Below are 22,672 nucleotides of genomic sequence, written 5' to 3'. Positions count from 1 at the left end.
GTTGCACAACCCCAGCAGCACTAGTAATGCACAAACATGTCATTTCAGCTGTTATCGCACAACAAACCCTTATTGTACTTAAGATAGCAGAGAAAACTAAAATGTGTCGCAGCAACAGATAATTCTGGGCGTCCTTGGCATGAAAAAGGTTGACATAGAAACATAGATTCTTCAGAAAACTGCTAGGCTTTGATCTTGGTCTTTTTTCAGTGGATTAGTATAAATGACCACTATTCTAATCCTCAGTATTCGTTGGAACCGATCCATTCCACTCTTTGAGTTACAGAGCCTTAAGAAAGGTCTATTTGGTTCCGTTTGGTCACTCTTGGAGTTAAACGATCACTCGGGATTTTTAAGTGGTGCAACCACTTCTACAACCAGCTCGCAATGTCCATGTACCCGTTTGTGTAGGTCAATGAGCACGAGTGGTGTGCGCATGCGTGCGCGTGCACCACTGGTGTGCGCACGCACCCGCACCCGTGTGTGTAGTGCCGTGCATGTGCGTGTGCACCACTGGTGTGCGCACGCACCCGCACCCGTGTGTGGATGTTGTTGCTACATAAATAGCATCAATGCTAGCGAGCTAAAATATAGCCATCCTTGCTCTAGAAAGCACCAATGTTTCCATCTAGACCACCGGATTATCAGCAAAAACCTCGGAAAATCGCGCTAATGGACCAAACCATGGAGAGCTCCGTAGATTAGGAGTTATTCAGCTTTTAGAGAGGGGAGTTGCACCACTTGGTTCACACAGGTGTGATTTTTGTTTTAGTGCAGCGATCATCTCGTCATCATTTCAGTTTCAGTTTAACAAGAGGGGGGGGGGGGGGGGGGGGGGAGTCTGAGTAACGCAATTGGAATGTTGAAATATGTGATCTTTTGTCGGCGAGTTCTGCCACCTTGACAGCAAAACCACATGGTCAGATGTTCATATGATCTGCTGCTTGTGTTAAGGGGATACTGGGGTATACTGCATTCATGTCTTATGTTAACAGGGGTGGGCAACTTTGACGATGGAGAGGGCCACTATATTTCCACACTCACTCCCTAGGGCCATGTATTACTGTCGTAGCAAAAATACCCCATCTACAAGCTCAAAACGCGACCGCGCTGCGACGCGTTTTGAGCTTGTAGATCGGGTATTTTTAGCTATTTTCGAATTGGAAATCCTGAAAATTTACATTTTTATGTAATTTCAAATGCCTTTTAATTATACGTGTGTTGAGCATTGAGCTACTAATTTAGACTGAAGTAATTAAAGCTGGTCATGTTTGCATGTTGTGGAATTGTAAACAGCTGGAACCAATATTATATCAGTATTCTGATATTAACCTGAGGGCCACATTAAGTGAAGGTGGGGGGGCCGCATGTGGCCCCCGGGGCCGCCAGTTGCCCACCCTGTCTTATACACACAAAGAGAAAAGAATCCAAACCCAGAGGGCGCTGTTTCTCCCTCCCTCCCTCCAGCCTAGTTTCAACCTGCTCTATGTGCACAACCTCCCCGTCAACTGTGACAAGAACTTCCGCAACGCCGTGAAGGTCCGCCTCCGCCGCCTGTCGGACAACTGCGGCGGCAAGGTGCTGGGCGTGGCCCAGGGCACGGCCGTGCTGCGCTTCGGCAGCCAAGAGGCGGCCGAGCGCGCCCGCCGGCGCATGGACAACGAAGACGTGTTCGGCCACAGCATCAGCCTCTCGTTTTCCCCCCGGCCCAAAGACGATGCCGCCGCCCCAGAGTCCGAGTCCGAGCCACACGCCACCACCACGCCCCAGTCCTGTCTGTTCCTCCGGGACCCTCCTCTGCCCGGTGTCCTCCGTCCCCCGTCCCTACCCTTCTCCTTTCTGCCCCTGGAGAAGCTGCCCAGGTCGCCCCGGAGGCGGCGGCGAGCAGCCCGCCTCTGCCAGACCCCCAGCCTCATGCCCGAAAGGCCCTACAGCCCGCGGAGGGGCTGCAGTGGGCCCTACAGCCCGCGGAGGGGCTGCAGTGGGCCCCCCGGCGGCGTCCCAGCCAAGCCCCATCAGGTCAGCAGCCGTGACCACCCCCACCACCACCCACCCACCCCTCAAACCCCCCACCGATCGCCTATAAACCCCTGCCTGAGCTCTTTGTGCATGACGCTTCTTAACCGATGTGCCGTCCTGTCGCTTGCTACAGTGTGTGTGATTCATCTGCCTAACCCTTCTCTGTGCTCGCAAAGCAGCTTCTAGTTCTTAAACCAGAGCTCTTTCTGTTGCCGTCATTGCGTGATATGATAGGCCCCTTTCTGTCTGTCTGGTTTTATGTTCCATCTGTCGTCTGTTGTGTCAAATATCTGTTAATCTAATATTGCTTTGTCTGATTAAATAATGTAGTTCTCCGCCTGCAGTGCCTTGTTATGATTGCCTACATGGCTAAGATGCTCATCTTAGCCATGTAGTTCTGTAAAGAATACTGACCTGACCATTTCTTTTTTTTTGCCTAATCAAACAAAACTCCGGTGGAGTGCCATGCATGACTGAATATTTGCCATTCTCATCAAGCCAATTCCTGTATTCGCTCCCCCTTGCCTTGTTTTCATTCTCTCCCTTTGCCTTGTTTTCATTCTCTCCCTTTGCCTTGTTTTCATTCTCTCCCTTTGCCTTGTTTTCATTCTCTCCCTTTGCCTTGTTTTCATTCTCTCCCTTTGCCTTGTTTTCATTCTCTCCCTTTGCCTTGTTTTCATTCTCTCCCTTTGCCTTGTTTTCATTCTCTCCCTTTGCCTTGTTTTCATTCTCTCCCTTTGCCTTGTTTTCATTCTCTCCCTTTGCCTTGTTTTCATTCTCTCCCTTGCCTTGCCTTAGCTGGTTTTGAGCTAACAAACAGATGTGTTCCTTTCCCCCGGTTGCGTTCTAACTAGGGGTGCAACGGTTTTCAACCGAAAACCGAACCGTTCGGTTCCACATACACGGTTCAATGCGCTCTAATGAACCGCGCTATTTCGGTTTGCATTAATTCATTTATTACAGCTGCGAAGAATGTATTTCTCGGTCACACACTGGCCTACTTAGAAGTCTAGCACTCTATCGGTCACACACCGTCCTACTAAGAAGTCTAGCACTCTTTCGGTCACAGAAGTGTAGCACTCTGTCGGCCCACCCCCTACACACACACACACACACACACACACACACACACACAGAGAGAGAGAGACGGCATGATGAGGAGAATCCAGCACTCGTCTTTAAACGTCGTTCTTGGAAAAATTATTGATCGTCATACACAGAGACACACACAGCGGAGTAACCTCGCGCCAACAGGCTTCTAAGCACGGTCGTTGTAAGTTTGTTCAGATCTGATTCTGCATCTGCACTCGCTGTTTGAGTGCTAATTAAGAGGGAGAGTGAGAGCATAAACAACCCGCAGCAGGACATTCATTCCGTCAGAAAAGTACCAACAAAATACTCCCATGTCCAATCCATGACTGTAGATAGAAGCCCTTCTTCTAATAATATAAGCATAATATCCTTAAATCCTCATGTAGACTTATTGTAAACTTTTGTAGGCTATTTTTCTGAGACACGACGCATTCCCTGTGAATGACTCCCCTCCCAGGAGGCACTCTCCTCTCCTCTTTCCTGCATGTGCTTAATGCCCCGTGTGAGCGCATAGGTGCATTTATTTCCCCTTGAAAATAATGATAAGGCACATTAAAATAGCAATATAAGGTATTTTTCCCCCTTTAGGAAGAAATGCCTAATAAAATAATATATGCTAAAAAAAGAGAAGAAAAGAAAATGCTATAAATAAACTTTTTTGAGTGGTGCAAGCCACTGCCTGGCTGGCTGGCTGGGTATGAGCATGAAAACAGCGTGGTTGTTTTTCACCACCTGTGCACAACCTAACACACACGCACATTATTAACTGTATATATGATGATTTCGTGTGTGCCAGTACAGTGACACTAGTACAGTACAGTACAGTACAGTAGAGGGTACAGTAGGGCGCGTTCCTGGGGATCACTTCACAAGGGGGTATTTTTTTTTACTGTACCGAAACCGAACCGAAACCGTGGCCCCCATACCGAGGTTCGAACCGAACCGTGGTCTAACTGAACCGTTGCACCCCTAGTTCTAACCTCCCGTCTGCCTCTGTGTCTCTGTGGTCCAGGAGCTTGGTGGTTCTGGTTCTGGTGTGGAGAACAAGCCCAAGCCGGGCTTCCACCACCTGGACAAAGAGCGCCCCGGCTCCTCCTCCTCCCCCCACAGCAACGGGGAGACGGTGACCTCGGAACAGCTGCCCAAGGCTGGCCTCATTGGGGAGTCCATGTACAGGAGAAGGTACATCCAAGAGAAATATCATTTTTAATCTTTTGATAAAAGTGGGTAAATGGCGTAATCGTGGATTAACTCTTCCTGTCCTCTTAACGTATAGAAGAGAGTGCTCCAGTCCTCGCAGTGCGACAGACTCGTCGGCGGAGCGAGGAGACTTCCATGTCAGCACGCCCTCGGCCTTCAGCAAGCTAAACCTCCACAGGAGCTTCAGCCCCCTGGTCCACACCCAGGGCTCCTCCTGGTCCCCTAGGTGAGTTTCAGTCCCCTGGTCCACACCCAGGGCTCCTCCTGGTCCCCTAGGTGAGTTTCAGCCCCCTGGTCCACACCCAAGGCTCCTCCTGGTCCCCCATGTGAGTTTCAGTCCCCTGGTCCACACCCAGGGCTCCTCCTGGTCCCCCATGTGAGTTTCAGTCCCCTGGTCCACACCCAGGGCTCCTCCTGGTCCCCTAGGTGAGTTTCAGCCCCCTGGTCCACACCCAGGGCTCCTCCTGGTCCCCCATGTGAGTTTCAGTCCCCTGGTCCACACCCAGGGCTCCTCCTGGTCCCCTAGGTGAGTTTCAGTCCCCTGGTCCACACCCAGGGCTCCTCCTGGTCCCCTAGGTGAGTTTCAGCCCCCTGGTCCACACCCAGGGCTCCTCCTGGTCCCCCATGTGAGTTTCAGTCCCCTGGTCCACACCCAGGGCTCCTCCTGGTCCCCCATGTGAGTTTCAGTCCCCTGGTCCACACCCAGGGCTCCTCCTGGTCCCCCATGTGAGTTTCAGTCCCTGGAACAACATATTTTCAGATGGGGGTCCGTGGCCAAACACAGATAATTCTGGGGGTTCCTTGACATGAAAAAGGTTGAGCACCACTGACACAGAAACATAGGGATTTTAGAAGGCATTTATAATAATAATAATAATAAAAATGTATTTGTATAGCACCTTACAGTGCAATACAGTGAGGACATGAATAACAAAAATAAAAAAATAAAAGATCAATTAAAAGCAATGTTGTAGAAGTGGGTCTTGAGCTGAGCTTTAAAAATGTCTACAGAGGCTGCCTGACGAAGGTACAGTGGGAGTTTGTTCCATGCCGACGGCCCGTAGAAGCAAAAAGCTGCTTTCCCGTATTTTTTAGTTGCCATTTTTTTTAATAGAATTGTCATGGGGTCTAAATAGGTTATTAACAAGTTATCCATTATGCCAATATTCAAAAAACATCTAAATAAATATCTTATTTCTTTCTCTCTGTAGATTACATGTTTTACCTTGATGCGTTATATTTTCTTTTGTGTGTTTGTTGTATATTTATTTCAGTTTTTTGTCCAGTCTGTGTTTTTATTTCTTTACTGCACAGCTGCCCCCCTTTGACAACTTGTAGATTTATGTACTGTTCTTTATGAACTTTTAATCTGTTTAAACCAATGACCTCTTCCTGAAAGGATTCCGTATAAGCCTTCTGGCTTCTTCCTTTCCTTGCATTGTATTTTTGTTTCTTTGATATGTTATTGTCTATTTTTTGTACTTTATGCTAAATAAATAAACCATAAACCAATCCATTCCTCTCTCTCTCTCTCTCTCTCTCTCTCTCTCTCTCTCTCTCTCTCTCTCTCTCTCTCTCTCTCCGTGCGTTCCCGACCTCCAGGAGCGCGTCTCCCTGCCTGTCCAGCCGCTCCTCCCCCCTCCTGGCTCCGCCCCGCAGCCCCTGTCGCTCCGAGGAGCCGTTCTCTGAGGGCGCAGACGTCCAGGTGACCAACCTGGACTACCGCATGTCCCGCAAGGACCTGCAGCAGGCGCTGCTGGACACCTTCTCCCGCTACGGCAAGGTGGGTTGTTGGGGTGCAGTGTTGTTTCTGACCTGCAGCAGGCGCTGCTGGACACCTTCTCCCGCTACGGCAAGGTGGGTTGTTGGGGTGCAGTGCAGTGTTTTTAGGTTTTTTTATTTTGTGGCTTTCGCCTTATTTTATATATATTTTTATGGAGTAGGCTGACAGGAAATGGGGAGAGAGATGGGGGGGGGAGACATGTAGTAAAGGCTGTCGGGATCGGGAGTCGAACCCGCGGCACACTGCCAGACTGCGTTATACCAGCCAAGGTGCCTGGACCGCTGAGCCACGGCCCAGGCCGCAGTGTAGTGTTTTTGACCTGAATAGATTTATTCTTTTGTAACCATGTTGGGGTTGTACTTGACATGTGGTGTTTCTCCAGGTGAAGGCTGTGGAGCTCAGCATGTTGGGGTTGTACTTGACATGTGTTGTTTCTCCAGGTGAAGGCTGTGGAGCTCAGCATGTTGGGGTTGTACTTGACATGTGTTGTTTCTCCAGGTGAAGGCTGTGGAGCTCAGCATGTTGACATGTGGTGTTTCTCCAGGTGAAGGCTGTGGAGGTCAGCATGTTGACATGTGATGTTTCTCCAGGTGAAGGCTGTGGAGCTCAGCATGTTGGGGTTGTACTTGACATGTGGTGTTTCTCCAGGTGAAGGCTGTATAGCTCAGCATGTTGACATGTGGTGTTTCTCCAGGTGAAGGCCGTGGAGCTCAGCCCTCACACAGACTACCAGCTGAAGGCCACGGTCCAGATGTTCTCCCTCCAGCAGGCCATCAGTGCGGTCAGCGGTCTCCACCGCTACAAGATAGGAGGGAAGCGCATGCAGGTGTCTCTGGTCACCGGGGGCAGCAGCAACAAGTCCCTGGCACTGCTCAGGTACAGTGTATAAAACTAGTCCCTAGCACTGCTCAGGTACAGTGTATAAGACTAGTCCCTGGCACTGCTCAGGTACAGTGTATAAGACTAGTCCCTAGCACTGCTCAGGTACAGTGTATAAGACTAGTCCCTAGCACTGCTCAGGTACAGTGTATAAGACTAGTCCCTAGCACTGCTCAGGTACAGTGTATAAGTCAAGGTACAGTGTAAGGTACAGTGTATAAGTCAAGGTACAGTGTATAAGTCAAGGTACAGTGTAAGGTACAGTGTATAAGTCAAGGTACAGGGTATAAGTCAAGGTCAAGACGTTCTGCTCTGAAAGAATATATATTGAAAGATTTGCGCCACATTTTCACGATTGTTCCAAAAATATCAGATCTACAAGCTCGTAGCGCCGTGCTATGAGCTTGTAGATCTGCTATTTTTCAATACAATAGCTAAAGTATAACATGATGCTTACAACACCAACAGGGGTTCCCGTCCTGAATGGGTTAACCCATTTTAGACCAGAGGACAATAAGTGCATTCTAAATCCTGAACTAAGTTTTCTGAAAAAGTTTAAAAAACATGACAAACTGCTGTTACTATAATTATACTGTACATGATGACGACTGTAACCCAAAAGGGCTTCCCATCTTGAAAGGACATGCTTTGTTTCTACAGCACTGAGATTATCAGCATCCTTCAAGACGCACCTGCCCACTGCCTTCCTCTTTTCAAATTCACCGAGATCTACGAGAAGAAGTAAGCAATAAGTCTTATCCTGTATTGTTTTTGAAATGTGTAGTCTAAAAAGAACCGTACAATCAGAATTCATTTTCACGTCCACCGTCCCCCTCGTCACACTCCACCCCCTCGTGGCGGTGGCTCAGGGGCAGAGTGGCCGGATGGTAACCGCAAGGTCGCCAGTTCGATCCCTGTGGTGCTCCCACAGAGTTAGTGTCGAAGTGTCCTTGAGCAAGACTCTGAACCCTTAATTGCTCCTGATGTGCAGGTTGGTGCCTTGCATGGTTTCCACCGCCATCGGTGTATGCACAATATATGTAAAGGTGTGTGAATGGGTGAATGTAATGCACAATCTATGTAAAGGTGTGTGAATGGGTGAATGTAATGCACAATATATGTAAGTGTGTGTGAATGTAATGCACAATCTATGTAAAGGTGTGTGAATGGGTGAATGTAATGCACAATCTATGTAAAGGTGTATGAATGTGCGTGTGTGAATGGGTGAATGTAATGCACAATCTATGTAAAGGTGTGTGAATGTGTGTGTGAATGGGTGAATGTAATGCACAATCTCTGCCTTGGATAACGGCGCTATATAAATGCACCATTTACCGTTTTACTCCAAGGTGTTCCCGCAAACTGGTAGTGGGCGACCTCTACAGGCTGCCGGAGGTGGTGGCGCTGCGGGACCAGGGGGGCTCCAGGCTGCTGTGTCTGCTCCCCAACAGCCACATGAGGCAGAGCCCCCTGGGGGGCTCCTCCCAGTCCCACGACGGCTCCTCCTCGGCCAGCGGCAGCCCGGTGGTCTTTGAGGAGCTGGAGTACCACGAGCCCATCTGCCGTCATCACTACACCCAGCAGGACTTCAGGTACGGGAAACGGAACATGTTAACTAGGGCTGACCCCAAAAAAAATCGATTCATCGACGTTCAATTCAATCGATACGCACGGGAATCGATTTTGAAATAAAACATTGAATAGTCATATTTAAAAAAGCGGCCGCTTTTGGTCCGCAAGACGACCCATTTGGTCCGCGAGCCATGCTCGCGCCTCGCAGCACCTCCTCTTTCAACAACAAGGAAGTCAACTGAACAAGTGCAGCTGCAGTCCCAGGAAAAATAAATTGAAAGTGTCGTTGCATTTTAAAATACGCTATTTGAATAAAGGTTGTAGGCTACACAAGAGTGAAAATAACCGCTGGGAAAATCCCTAATTGAGAGTGTAGGCAAGCGCACCACAGCTCAGTGGACATTAAATATAGGCTACCATAATAAATAATAATAATAATAAAACTTTATTTGTATAGCACCTTTCATGACATGAAATGCAGCTCAAAGTGCTTTACAGAGAAATGGAGGATAAAAGAAAAGCATGGCAACAACATTAAAAACAAGCAGTAATGCAGTGAGGACATGAATAACAAAAAAAAAAAAAAAAAAAAAAAAAGATCAATTAAAAGCAATGTTGTAGAAGTGGGTCTTGAGCTGAGCTTTAAAAATGTCTACAGAGGCTGCCTGACGAAGGTACAGTGGGAGCTTGTTCCATACCGACGGCCCGTAGAAGCAAAAAGCTGCTTCCCCGTGTTTTTTAGTTGCCATTTTTTTTGGCAAAGCGAGCAGGCCGGCAGTGGAAGACCTTAGGGGGCGGTTTGGGACATATTTAGGCAGGCAGTCATGTAGGTAGGAAGGTGCGAGACCATTGAGAGCTTTATAGACAAGTAAAAGAATTTTAAAATCAATCCTAAAAACAACCGGAAGCCAGTGCAGTGATGCCAAAACTGGAGTAATATGTTCTCTCATCTTAGTTCTAGTTAAAACTCTGGCTGCTGCATTTTGGACAAGTTGTAGTCTGTCAGTTGTTTTCTTAGGCAGTCCTGAAAAGAGTGCATTGCAGTAGTCAAGCCGAGAAAAAACAAAGGCGTGGATTAGCGTTTTTGCATCGTCCAAGGACAAATAGGCTCTGATTCGTGCAATATTTCTAAGGTGAAAAAAGGCAATCTTGGTAACATGATTAATGTGTGAATTGAAATTCAATTCAGAATCAATAATAACCCCCATGTTTGATAAGTCATTACTTACTTATATATTATTATAACATTACTTACACCCAAATGAAAATATAAACTTCACAGATTATAGATCACTTGGAATTATAACAATCTGTTGAGTATTGCCTGAATAATGCCACTAGTGAAATCCCAACTTTTATCTATGCGCCATTGCGTTGAGAACCTTGTGGAGCCTGGCGGTGTTTTACCTATACTTGTGAGGACCTGCTTGGATTCACATGGTGAGTGCACGCACCGAAAATTCAAAGATCTGCAATATCATGCGCTGCGTTGTGCATATAGGCCGAGTATAATGGCACGAATGAAACTAGGCCTATAGATTTATTTTGGCGATGCAGAGAACTGATTTTGCCGTTGCCAGCGATATCTTTTTTTTTTTTCTCGTCTGAAGACTGACCTGTTCCTTCACTGTGAACTCCCATGCAGCAGAGCAGCTCCTACAGACCCAGACCAAATGAAAACACACCTTTTCTCTTTGGCATTTAATTGCACCTAATCGTATTATTGTAATTATGTAGCCTATACTATTTGCCTGTGTTTTTGTTTAAATTATGTTCTTTTTGTGCGCCGATGGTGATGCTCCACTTGTTTCAGCCTGTAGGCCTACAGCACTTTGGTCAGCTTCTATTGTTTTAAATGTGCTATATAAATAAAGTTTGATTTAGGCCTATATTGGAGCAGGTGCTGGCAAATAACTAATTACTGTAATGCCATGCAGTGAAGTTGCGCAAATGTCAACTCAATTAGCAAGCGGAGCTGCTCTCATGCACTCTGCACTGCAGTCTGCAGCACAATGACTGCAGATCTCTTCTTAAAGTTTACTTATTATGGTTTACTTTCAACCATAAACCATAATATGATTGACAAACCTCGATTATAATTGTTCATCGACCAACAGCGCATGCAGCATGACTATGAGGTAATTTAACTATACGGGATTTCTCCATCGGCATCGCATCGCTTTTTCCCATGCGCATCGATAAAAGTTGGGATTTTACTAGTGGCATTATTCAGGCAATACTCAACAGATTGTTATAATTCCAAGTGATCTATAATCTGTGAAGTTTATATATTTTTTTCCCATACACACACACTCACAGTCACATTAACTTTATGATCAATCAAATCAACCGTGGTTGATTTGATTTCTGACAAGTGTCTTGAAGAGTTCATTCATGTTACCGTTCGTATATATTTTTATTTGATGGAGAGGTAATGCCTGTTTCAGGCGCTGTTTAATTGTTAAATAAAAGACCAATCCAATATGCGCTCCTCTGTATCTTCTGCAGCTATATCGCTGTTTTATTTGGGTTGGGTTTCAAAGCGTTGACGATCGAAACAAATGTATTTAGAAGCGTCGATCATCAAAAGCTTGATCGAAGGTCAGCCCTAATGTTAATAATAAAAAATATTTAGGACGACAGTTAAGCCGATTCTACTCTATGGCTCTGAGACACTTTAAACGAAATTAGAGAAACGGTTGGATGGCACTTACACCCGCCTTCTAATGAGAGCGATGGAAGAGCCACCCATCGACTGATCTAATATACGGAAACCTTCCCCGTGTTTCTACACTGGTCCGATCCAGAAGAATGTCGGCCACTGCTACAGAGCTGACCATGAGGTTATATCTTCCCTTCTTCTCTGGAGTCCTGCCTCAAAGCAGACCAGAGGTAGAAAACTGTCGTTCCCTGATGTCATCACTATAGGGACACATGATGTCATCGCTATAGGGACACATGCATCAGTAAAGCAGGAACTGGGGATGGCAAAGAAGGACCGGAAAGTCTGGCGTGGCATTGTTGTGAAAACTATGATCTCGACCGCGATCGAAAAAGTATGATGATGACGGGAACAGAACATGTGCGCACAAAACTGTTTTGTAAAAAATATTCTACTGTATTGTTCCTTATTGGAAAATGATTGATTCGATGTTCCTCAGCCCACCTTTCTGTGTTCTGACCTTCACTACGGCCACTGTTTATCCCCCAGTCAGGTGGACTTTGACCCGGACTGCTATAGAGCGTCGCAGTCCCGCCCCCTGTCATGACGACGCCAGGCCCAGGAAATGAATCCCAATACATTTTTCCCATAGACATTTCAAAAAGTATTTATTTAAAGACCTTTTTAAGCGTCGTACGAACTACGAAGCCAACTGGAGTCGTGATAAATCATGACAACAAACACTTATTTTGGACCAAACAAATATTTACAAAGAGGAACAAGTGTTGTAACCTTAGAGTATATATACTCTAAGGTTGTAACCTGCCGTTTTTTTACTTCTTTCTAATTCTTTGATCGTCCCAAAACATTGTGTTTTTTTGTCACGATTTGTCACGACAAGAGTCGGGCTTTGTCCGTGGCGTAAATGTCTTTAAATAAATACTTTCTGAAAAGTCTGAGGAAAATGAACGGAGAATTATTTAGCAGGGCTATCGAGGGGGCGGGACTGTGACGCTCTATAGTCCCGCCCCCTCGAGAGACCCGGAAAAGAATTCCCTGTTCATTTTCCTCATAGACTTGCAAAAAGTATTTATTTCACGCCGCGGAAAAAGCCAACTGGAGGTGTGACAAATCGGCCCAAAACATTGTTTTATTTGTCATGAACAAATAATTAGAAGGAAAAAAAGGCAGGATACAACACTTGTGTATGTTTTGTTTTTCTTCTTACTAATTATTTGATCGTCCCAAAACATTGTGTTTATTGTCATGATTTGTCACAACTCCAGTTGGCTTTGTCTGCGGCGTAAACGTCTTTAAATAAATACTTTTTGAGAAGTCTATGAGGAAAATGAACGGGTCTGGAAAGGGGGCGGGACTGCGACGCTCTATAAGGTCCCATTGGTGGTGATGTCTCTGTTTGTCTTCCTGCAGTGAGGCTGACTTTAAGGTCCCATTGGTGGTAGTGATGTCTCTGTTTGTCTCCCGGCAGTGAGGCTGACTTTGACCCAGACTCCTATAAGATCCCATTGGTGGTGATGTCTCTGAGTGCCTTGGCCGCTCAGGTCCACAGTCTGCTTCAGGCCCACGACGGGACCCTGCCTCTGCTCAGGTCAGAGTTCATTAACACACAGCCTGAGTTTACATAATATACTGACTGTTCTGTTCTGACCTGAGATCAGATTCTAAAAATGTCTTCTACATCCTGACAGGGCTCGAAATAGTCCATCTGTACGTCTATCTGTCTATTGATGAAACCCACATATGCCTTTACTGAGCTGCATTCAAGACATTCAGCCCCCTTCACTTTAAATGTTTTCTGTTAATACTCAGCCCCCTTCACTTTAAATGTTTTCTGTTAATACTCAACCCCCTTCACTTTAAATGTTTTCTGTTAATACTCAACCCCCTTCACTTTAAATGTTTTCTGTTAATACTCAACCCCCTTCACTTTAAATGTTTTCTGTTAATACTCAACCCCCTTCACTTTAAATGTTTTCTGTTAATACTCAACCCCCTTCACTTTAAATGTTTTCTGTTAATACTCAACCCCCTTCACTTTAAATGTTTTCTGTTAATACTCAACCCCCTTCACTTTAAATGTTTTCTGTTAATACTCAACCCCCTTCACTTTAAATGTTTTCTGTTAATACTCAACCCCCTTCACTTTAAATGTTTTCTGTTAATACTCAACCCCCTTCACTTTAAATGTTTTCTGTTAATACTCAACCCCCTTCACTTTAAATGTGTTCTGTTAATACTCAACCCCCTTCACTTTAAATGTTTTCTGTTAATACTCAACCCCCTTCACTTTAAATGTTTTCTGTTAATACTCAACCCCCTTCACTTTAAATGTTTTCTGTTAATACTCAACCCCCTTCACTTTAAATGTTTTCTGAAAATGGCCAATCTAAAAGCTGGAAATATGAAAGAAAATGTATTGGATCGTTGTTAAGCCATTTTGGGCGTTAACCCCTTTTGGTGTTAGCATTATGTTATGCTTTAGCTATTGGAAAATAGTAGATCTACAAGCTCATAGCTTGTAGGTCTGCTGTTTTTGAAAAATCGAAAGAACGACTGACACAGAAACATAGCTTTTTCAGAAAACTGTCAGGATGTAGAAGACGTTTATAGAATCTGATCTCAGGTCAGAATGGGTTAACCTTGCACAGTGATTAATAACAGCGTGTTGCGTTGACAGCTTTCCTGAGTGCTACGCGGCCAAGTTCCCCCCCCTGCAGCTGGGAGACGAGACGCTGGCCGGGGGCGTTCCCCTGGAGCACCTGATCACCTGCCTGCCCAGCATCACCGTGGTCACGGCCCAGAACGGCTTCAAGGTCATCAAGTGGATGCACAGCAAGCCGCCCGCGCTGAACCCAGGTCAGCTTACAGTGTTATGGTTTATGCACAGCAAGCCGCCCGCGCTGAACCCAGGTCAGCTCACAGTGTTGGTTTATGCACAGCAAGCCGCCCGCACTGAACCCAGGTCAGCTCACACTGTTGGTTTATACACAGCAAGCCGCCCGCACTGAACCCAGGTCAGCTCACAGTGTTGGTTTATGGACAGCAACCCGCCCGCGCTGAACCCAGGTCAGCTTACAGTGTTATGGTTTATGCACAGCAAGCAGCCCGCGCTGAACCCAGGTCAGCGCACAGTGTTGGTTTATACACAGCAAGCCGCCCGCGCTGAACCCAGGTCAGCTCACAGTGTTGGTTTATGGACAGCAACCCGCCCGCGCTGAACCCAGGTCAGCTTACAGTGTTATGGTTTATGCACAGCAAGCCGCCCGCGCTGAACCCAGGTCAGCTCACAGTGTTGGTTTATGCACAGCAAGCCGCCCGCGCTGAACCCAGGTCAGCTCACAGTGTTGGTTTATACACAGCAAGCCGCCCGCGCTGAACCCAGGTCAGCTCACAGTGTTGGTTTATGCACAGCAAGCCGCCCGCGCTGAACCCAGGTCAGCTCACAGTGTTGGTTTATGCACAGCAAGCCGCCCGCGCTGAACCCAGGTCAGCTTACAGTGTTGGTTTATGCACAGCAAGCCGCCCGCGCTGAACCCAGGTCAGCGCACAGTGTTGGTTTATGCACAGCAAGCCGCCCGCGCTGAACCCAGGTCAGCTCACAGTGTTATGGTTTATGCACAGCAAGCCGCCCGCGCTGAACCCAGGTCAGCGCACAGTGTTGGTTTATGCACAGCAAGCCGCCCGCGCTGAACCCAGGTCAGCTCACAGTGTTATGGTTTATGCACAGCAAGCCGCCCGCGCTGAACCCAGGTCAGCTCACAGTGTTATGGTTTATGCACAGCAAGCCGCCCGCGCTGAACCCAGGTCAGCGCACAGTGTTGGTTTATGCACAGCAAGCCGCCCGCGCTGAACCCAGGTCAGCTCACAGTGTTATGGTTTATGCACAGCAAGCCGCCCGCGCTGAACCCAGGTCAGCTCACAGTGTTATGGTTTATGCACAGCAAGCCGCCCGCGCTGAACCCAGGTCAGCGCACAGTGTTGGTTTATGCACAGCAAGCCGCCCGCGCTGAACCCAGGTCAGCGCACAGTGTTGGTTCTGTCGACTGAAACTAAGACGAAAAATGTATAGTATATATGTATAGTCTAAAAACTGCCTCCCCCTGGCCAGCCGGGGCGCCTGATGGAGGGGAAAGGAACTGGTCTCTATACTGCCTCCCCCTGGCCAGCTGGGGCGCCTGATGGAGGGGAAAGGAACTGGTTGGAATAACGTGTTCCTTCCGCGCGCTACGCCAACCAGGGAAACGCCCCCCTGTCAGGTTGTAAAGGAGCAACTTGGACACTCGGGCATGAAGGAAGCATGAGTTCAAGTCCGTTGCTCTCCCCTTGTCCCCCATATATGGGGACTAGGTTGGTCTCCCCTTGTCCCCCATATATGGGGACTAGGTTGGTCTCCCCTTGTCCCCCATATATGGGGACTATAGGTTGGTCTCCCCTTGTCCCCCATATATGGGGACTAGGTTGGTCTCCCCTTGTCCCCCATATATGGGGACTAGGTTGCTCTCCCCTTGTCCCCCATATATGGGGACTAGGTTGGTCTCCCCTTGTCCCCCATATATGGGGACTAGGTTGGTCTCCCCTTGTCCCACATATATGGGGACTAGGTTGGTGGAGGGTGTGTAGAGCCCAGGATCACATTAGATGATTGACACAGGGGTGAAAAATGGGTTACAAAATCGTGGGATAAAAAATATATTAAAAAAGAAAAAAGTATATATGTATAGTCATAAAACGTGGTTATCATGAAACATGCGTAAAATAAGAACGTAACAGTGGAATATCTATATAATTAAACTATACACTATACTATACTGTATAGTTTCATTATATAGATATACCACTGTTACGTGAATCATGATAACCACGTTTTATGTATGATGTATTTCCATGCTTTTTGTTCATGGCTTATTGTAAATCGCTCTGGATTAAGAGCGTCTGATAAATGTATCTCTGTCCTCCAGAACCCTGGATCCAGTAGGAAACCCTCAGCTGATCCAGTTCTGTGTCTCTTATCCTCCAGAACCCTGGATCCAGCGCTGTAAGAGCCCGGTGGGGAACCCTCAGCTGATCCAGTTCTGTGTCTCTTGTCCTCCAGAACCCTGGTTCCAGTAGGAAACCCTCAGCTGATCCAGTTCTGTGTCTCTTATCCTCCTAGAACCATGGATCCAGTAGGAAACCCTCAGCTGATCCAGTTCTGTGTCTCTTGTCCTCCAGAACCCTGGATCCAGCGCTGTAAGAGCCCGGTGGGGAACCCTCAGCTGATCCAGTTCTGTATCTCTGTCCTCCAGAACCCTGGATCCAGCGCTGTAAGAGCCCGGTGGGGAACCCTCAGCTGATCCAGTTCAGCAGGGAGATCATCGACCTGCTGAAGAGCCGGCCGTCCTGCATGATGCCCATCCAGAAGTTCATCCCGTCCTACCACCACCACTTCGCCAAGCAGTGCCGCGTCTCCGACTACGGCTACTCCAAGCTCATCGAGCTGCTGGAGGCCGTGCCGCACGTCCTGCAGGTACGTCCGTCTGTCCGTCTGTACGTCTGTCTGTCTGTCCACCTGTACGTCCATCTGTCCGTCTGTACGTCTGTCTGTACGTCTGTCTGTCCGTCTGTAAGTCTAACTATCTGTCCATCTATACGTCCATCTGTCCATTGATGAAACCCACATATGCCTTTACTGAGCTGCGTTCAAGACATATGCCTTTACTGAGCTGCATTCAAACAAACATATGCCTTTACTGAGATGCATTGGAGCGGCCATTAAACACAGACACAAGACAAACGCAAGACGGGTGTCTTGAATTTTTTGAACGCAGCCCAGTAAGGGGGCATATGTCGACCCCCACCCGCTCACCTCCGCCCCACCCCCCTCCTGGTGCTGCGGCCATCTTGGAAACTAAACGCAAATATAAACACTGGGAGAAGGGCGGGGCCGAGAGAGGCCCCCGTATTTCCTCCACTCGTTCACACACCTGTAAAACAAGTTCTGATTCTATTCAACACTGACCCAACTTTGTGTCCTCCAGATCCTGGGCATGGGCACCAAGCGCCTGTTGACCCTCACGCACCGCGCTCAGGTCAAGCGCTTCACGCAGGATCTGCTCAAACTGCTCAAGTTCCAAGCCAGCAAGCAAGTGGCCATTAAGGACTTCATGCAGGCGTACCATTGGTCAGTATACACAGCGGCTCGTACTGTAGTTTAGCATTCCCTCAGTGTGCTTTACTTTGAAATGGATGTCTTTCTTCGTCCATTTAGTTTTTTAAAGCTCCAATTATTAACTATTTTTTTAATTAACTGTTGGATGATCTTTCTTGAGTATTATATTGGACTAGAAGCTCTTCACTGCGGCTGTCGACTGTTCGCCGCTTCACCCCCCAATGTATGAATGAATGAACCATTGTAAAGATTCACCCCCCAATGTATGAATGAATGAACCATTGTAAAGATTCACCCCCCAATGTATGAATGAATGAACCATTGTAAAGATTCACCTCCCAATGTATGAATGAATGAACCATTGTAAAGATTCACCTCCCAATGTATGAATGAATGAACCGTTGTAAAGATTCACCCCCCAATGTATGAATGAATGAACTTGTAAAGAGTTCTGAGCACTTGTAAAAGCGCTATGAAAATGCAATTCATTATTAATGCATGCATAGCGTACCATATTAATATTAATATTATGAATGCAAGCCAGCCACTGCCTGCAAGGCTGATTAGAATTGAAAACAACTGGCGATCATTGATTCCTCACCGGCTCTTTAAAAAGTCAGAAATAATCAGATCTCGGGAAAACAAATCGGGTCCATAAAGAAAAAAGACTGAACGGCTCCGAATCGGTCCAAATTGTCACCGGTCCACTTGTGCTCGGTGCCGTCATTTGAAAGAAATCTCGGAACGGGTCTGAACCGGATAAAATGTCACATGCAGTGGGTGTGCTGTGGATTTGAACTAGTAGGGCTGTATTTTAATGACATCGCGCGTGTGTGCACAAAGCTCATTTGAATTGCATGTGGGGGTGCGTGTGACGTCTGAACTACCCTGGACAGCCCCACCGCCAGCTCACCACTGTTCACACGTCGATGTCTGGTTTGGGACCATTTATTTGGACCCGTTAATAATAATAATAAAACTTTATTTGTACAGCACCTTTCATGACATGAAATGCAGCTCAAAGTGCTTTACAGAAAAATGGAGAATAAAAGAAAAGCAAGGCAACAACATTAAAAACAAGCAGTAATGCAATACAGTGAGGACATGAATAACAAAAATAAAAAATAAAAGATCAATTAAAAGCAATGTTGTAGAAGTGGGTCTTGAGCTGAGCTTTAAAAATGTCTACAGAGGCTGCCTGTCGAAGGTACAGTGGGAGCTTGTTCCATGCCGACGGCCCGTAGAAGCAAAAAGCTGCTTTAAGAGCTCTTTATTAGACTGCTTCAGCATGGTGGGGTTTCTCCCCTTTATTGGACTGCTTCAGCATGGTGGCGTTTCTCCCCTTTCTACCAGGTGTTTCTCCAGGGACTGGAGAGTGATCGACTACGGCATCTGTGACCTGCTGGACCTCCTGGCCGAGATCCCTGACACCACCATCACCATAACGCACCAGGACACAGACACGGTCATCTCTGTGCCCAAGAGAGGTGAGAATCACTGTTAACACACCAGGACACAGACACGGTCCTCTCTGTGCCCAAGAGAGGTGAGAATCACTGTTAACACACCAGGACACAGACACGGTCCTCTCTGTGCCCAAGAGAGGTGAGAATCACTGTTAACACACCAGGACACAGACACGGTCCTCTCTGTGCCCAAGAGAGGTGAGAATCACTGTTAACACACCAGGACACAGACACGGTCCTCTCTGTGCCCAAGAGAGGTGAGAATCACTGTTAACACACCAGAACACAGAGGTTAGAATCACTGTTAACACACCAGGACACAGAGGTGAGAATCACTGTTAACACACCAGGACACAGAGAGGTGAGAATCACTGTTAACGCACCAGGACACAGAGAGGTTAGAATCACTGTTAACACACCAGGACATAGAGAGGTGAGAATCACTGTTAACACACCAGGACACAGAGAGGTGAGAATCACTGTTAACACACCAGGACACAGAGGTTAGAATCACTGTTAACACACCAGGACACAGAGAGGTTAGAATCACTGTTAACACACCAGGACATAGAGAGGTGAGAATCACTGTTAACGCACCAGAACACAGAGGTGAGAATCACTGTTAACACACCAGGACACAGAGGTGAAGTATTTTTTGAAAAATCGAACCACTGACATAGAAACATATAGCTTTTTCAGAAAACTGTCAGGATGTAGAAAGACATTTGTATAGAACGGTCCGGTCTAAATCAGGTCTGTTCCCTCCCTCCCCGTGCGTCCGCCCGTCTGCCCCTCAGAGAGTACCGTGGATGAGATGGACCGCACCAAGCAGTTTGGTCTAAATCAGGTCTGTTCCCTCCCCTCAGAGCGCACCGTGGACGAGATGGACCGCACCAAGCAGTTTGGCAAGGAGGTGGTGGACCTCCTGCGCCACCAGCCCCACTGCCGCATGCCCTTCAGCAAGCTGATCCCCACCTACCACCACCACTTCGGACGGCAGTGCAAGCTCTCCTACTACGGCTTCAACAAGCTCATAGAGCTGTTCGAGGCCATCCCTGACGTACTGATGGTGAGTTGGAACGCACATATCTGCTAGTGTTGTACTGATGGTGAGTTGTTGTTGTTGAGGGGAACCATAGACTCTAAAAAATATGGACAAAGCGTTCTCCGGGTCTAACATGAACGTAAAATGAAGCCTGTCAGTCCTTGAATTGTAAGTCGCCATCTTTCTAGATCCGTTTGGGCCCAGCTGGCCCATTGGCTGGCCCAGACAACGAGGCGGGACTTCCCCCCTTCTTCTCTGTTGGTTTTTATTTTGACTCGAGTGGGTGGGGAATCCCGTTCATAGACTGTAACGGTAGCCACGCCCCTCAGAACATACGCGACTTTATGGTCATTTTTTAAATAAATAGGACATACTTTTCCAAAAAAGAATATTATGACATGAGAAATGAGACTTTAAACTAGTGACTGGAAGCAGAAAGTATTCATGACCATGTTTATTAAGGTAATACAGTCTAGGTGAAGTTGGGCCCAAATACATGGACTTCTATGAGGATATGGGTTTTTTTGGGCCCAATGACAGCGCCACAACAGGCCATTATATGAACTTTCAGGATGTCCCGATTTCCTCAGTGGCTTCACAAAATATCTGTCTGACTGCCCCCCTGGGCGGAACGCACATATCTGCTAGTGTTGTACTGACGTACATTTACCAATGACCCAGGTGCTTTCCCGGATTGAATGAGGTAGATAAGAGCTTCTTGATTGCCTGAATTGTATTTCAGACTGATGTGTCCCTAATATCTCTCAGGTTCTGGAGTGTATTTCAGACTGATGTCCCTATATATTATTGATTCTGAATTTAATTTTAATTCACACATTAATCATGTTACCAAGATTGCCTTTTTTCACCTTAGAAATATTGCACGAATCAGAGCCTATTTGTCCTTGGACGATGCAAAAACGCTAATCCACGCCTTTGTTTTTTCTCGGCTTGACTACTGCAATGCACTTTTTTCAGGACTGCCTAAGAAAACAACTGACAGATTACAACTTGTCCAAAATGCAGCAGCCAGAGTTTTAACTAGAACTAAGATGAGAGAACATATTACTCCAGTTTTGGCATCACTGCACTGGCTTCCGGTTGTTTTTAGGATTGATTTAAAAAATATTTTACTTGTCTATAAAGCTCTCAATGGTCTCGCACCTTCCTACCTACATGACTGCCTGCCTAAATATGTCCCAAACCGCCCCCTAAGGTCTTCCACTGCCGGCCTGCTCGCTTTGCCAAAAAAAATGGCAACTAAAAAATACGGGGAAGCAGATTTTTACTTCTACGGGCCGACGGCATGGAACAAGCTCCCACTGTACCTTCGACAGGCAGCCTCTGTAGACAAAGCTCAGCTCAAGACCCACTTCTACAACATTTCTTTTAATTGATCTTTTATTTTTTACTTTTGTTATTCATGTCCTCACTGTATTGCATTACTGCTTGTTTTTTAATGTTGTTGCCTTGCTTTTCTTTTATTCTCCATTTTTCTGTAAAGCACTTTGAGCTGCATTTCATGTCATGGAAGGTGCTATACAAATAAAGTTTTATTATTATTATTATATTAATATCTCTCAGGTTCCGGAGTGTATTTCAGACTGACGTGTCCCTAATATCTCTCAGGTTCTGGAGTGCGGTGAGGAGAAGGTTCTGACCCTGACGGAAGTGGAGCGTATTAAGGCGCTGGCGGCCCAGCTGGTGAAGCTGCTGCGGTCCCAGCGTAACTCCAGCCTCCCGGTGACTCAGCTGCTCAGCGAGTACAGCAAGACCTTCGGATACGGCCTGCGTCTGCAGGACTACGACGCCAGCTCTCTGCCCGCTCTGATGGGCAAACTGTGCCACGTTGTCAAGGTAAGGCCTGTCTGATTGGGAGAGCTGATGTGTTTGCATTTCCATTTCAGATTATTATTTTAACTGCTTTGTAAAAAGCTTCTGTTGAACAGCTCTGAAGATATTGACAATGGCTTTCTAAATGCCCCCTAGTGGCTTCTCAAAGCATAACATCATGGGTCGGTGTTTCGTTTTCAAACTGTAACTATTAATGTCTTTTGAGGGGCTGAGGAGGAGATATGAGGTACCGCAAAACCACTTCTTTAAATACTTGCAAATCAGAAACTTTATTATTACATGTGTCAAAAATACAAAACAACCTCCTTTATCCGTGCTTGAGAGGTTTTCCAAACAGGATTGTTTAGGAAAGGGGTTGGTCTCACAAATGTATGGTATACTAGAAGGGTTTCATAAAGATGACTCGGAGAAGATAAGACAAAAATGGACACAGGATCTTCAAGTGGAAATCTCAGAAATTGATTGGGGTTTGATATGTTCCAAGGCACAAACGCAAACTATCAATACTAGATTAAGACTAATTCAGTATAATTGGATAATGAGAACTTACATAACCCCGGAGAAAGTAAATAAATTTGATCCAAACATTCCTGATTTATGTTATAAATGTGGGGAACATAAAGGTACACTGTTCCACTGCTTATGGGAATGTGAGGAGATTAAAACATTTTGGAGGTCCGTGGTCCATTATGTCTCTCAGATTACGTCAGGTCCAGTTCCTCTGTGTCCTAAATTATGTATACTCAGTATTTATCCATTAAATTGTACACTAAATAGTAATGAAAAAAGAATGACCGACCTCTGCCTGTTACAGGCCAGACGCTCAATTGCGCTATGTTGGAAGAATGTCAATGCCCCTACGATCGGCTTTTGGCTGAGGAATTTAACAACCAGTTTGGCACATGAAAAACTAACTTATGCAATTAGGAAG

At 46.5% G+C, this 22,672-nt stretch overlaps 1 protein-coding gene across 2 annotated transcripts in view; it reads left to right on the top strand.

The window, feature by feature from the left end:
* The window catches only part of marf1 (meiosis regulator and mRNA stability factor 1), a 49,935-nt gene that overhangs the window by 15,724 nt on the left and 11,539 nt on the right, over positions 1-22,672 (top strand). For both annotated transcript variants that reach the window (XM_080760139.1, XM_080760138.1), the window contains exons 8-21: positions 1,468-2,019; positions 4,124-4,293; positions 4,388-4,537; positions 5,914-6,094; positions 6,789-6,970; positions 7,634-7,714; positions 8,323-8,565; positions 12,697-12,816; positions 13,906-14,084; positions 16,514-16,734; positions 17,246-17,388; positions 18,730-18,863; positions 19,709-19,911; positions 21,517-21,744. In XM_080760139.1, the coding sequence (XP_080616265.1) occupies positions 1,468-2,019; positions 4,124-4,293; positions 4,388-4,537; positions 5,914-6,094; positions 6,789-6,970; positions 7,634-7,714; positions 8,323-8,565; positions 12,697-12,816; positions 13,906-14,084; positions 16,514-16,734; positions 17,246-17,388; positions 18,730-18,863; positions 19,709-19,911; positions 21,517-21,744 (2,787 nt within the window). The remainder of the gene's footprint in view (positions 1-1,467; positions 2,020-4,123; positions 4,294-4,387; positions 4,538-5,913; positions 6,095-6,788; positions 6,971-7,633; positions 7,715-8,322; positions 8,566-12,696; positions 12,817-13,905; positions 14,085-16,513; positions 16,735-17,245; positions 17,389-18,729; positions 18,864-19,708; positions 19,912-21,516; positions 21,745-22,672) is intronic.

Source organism: Protomyctophum bolini (genome assembly GCF_963924005.1).
Source record: "Protomyctophum bolini genome assembly, chromosome: 3".
Lineage (NCBI taxonomy): Eukaryota > Metazoa > Chordata > Actinopteri > Myctophiformes > Myctophidae > Protomyctophum > Protomyctophum bolini.
The sequence above is the reverse complement of the archived record's forward strand: the minus strand, read 5'-3'. Positions and strand labels throughout refer to the sequence as shown.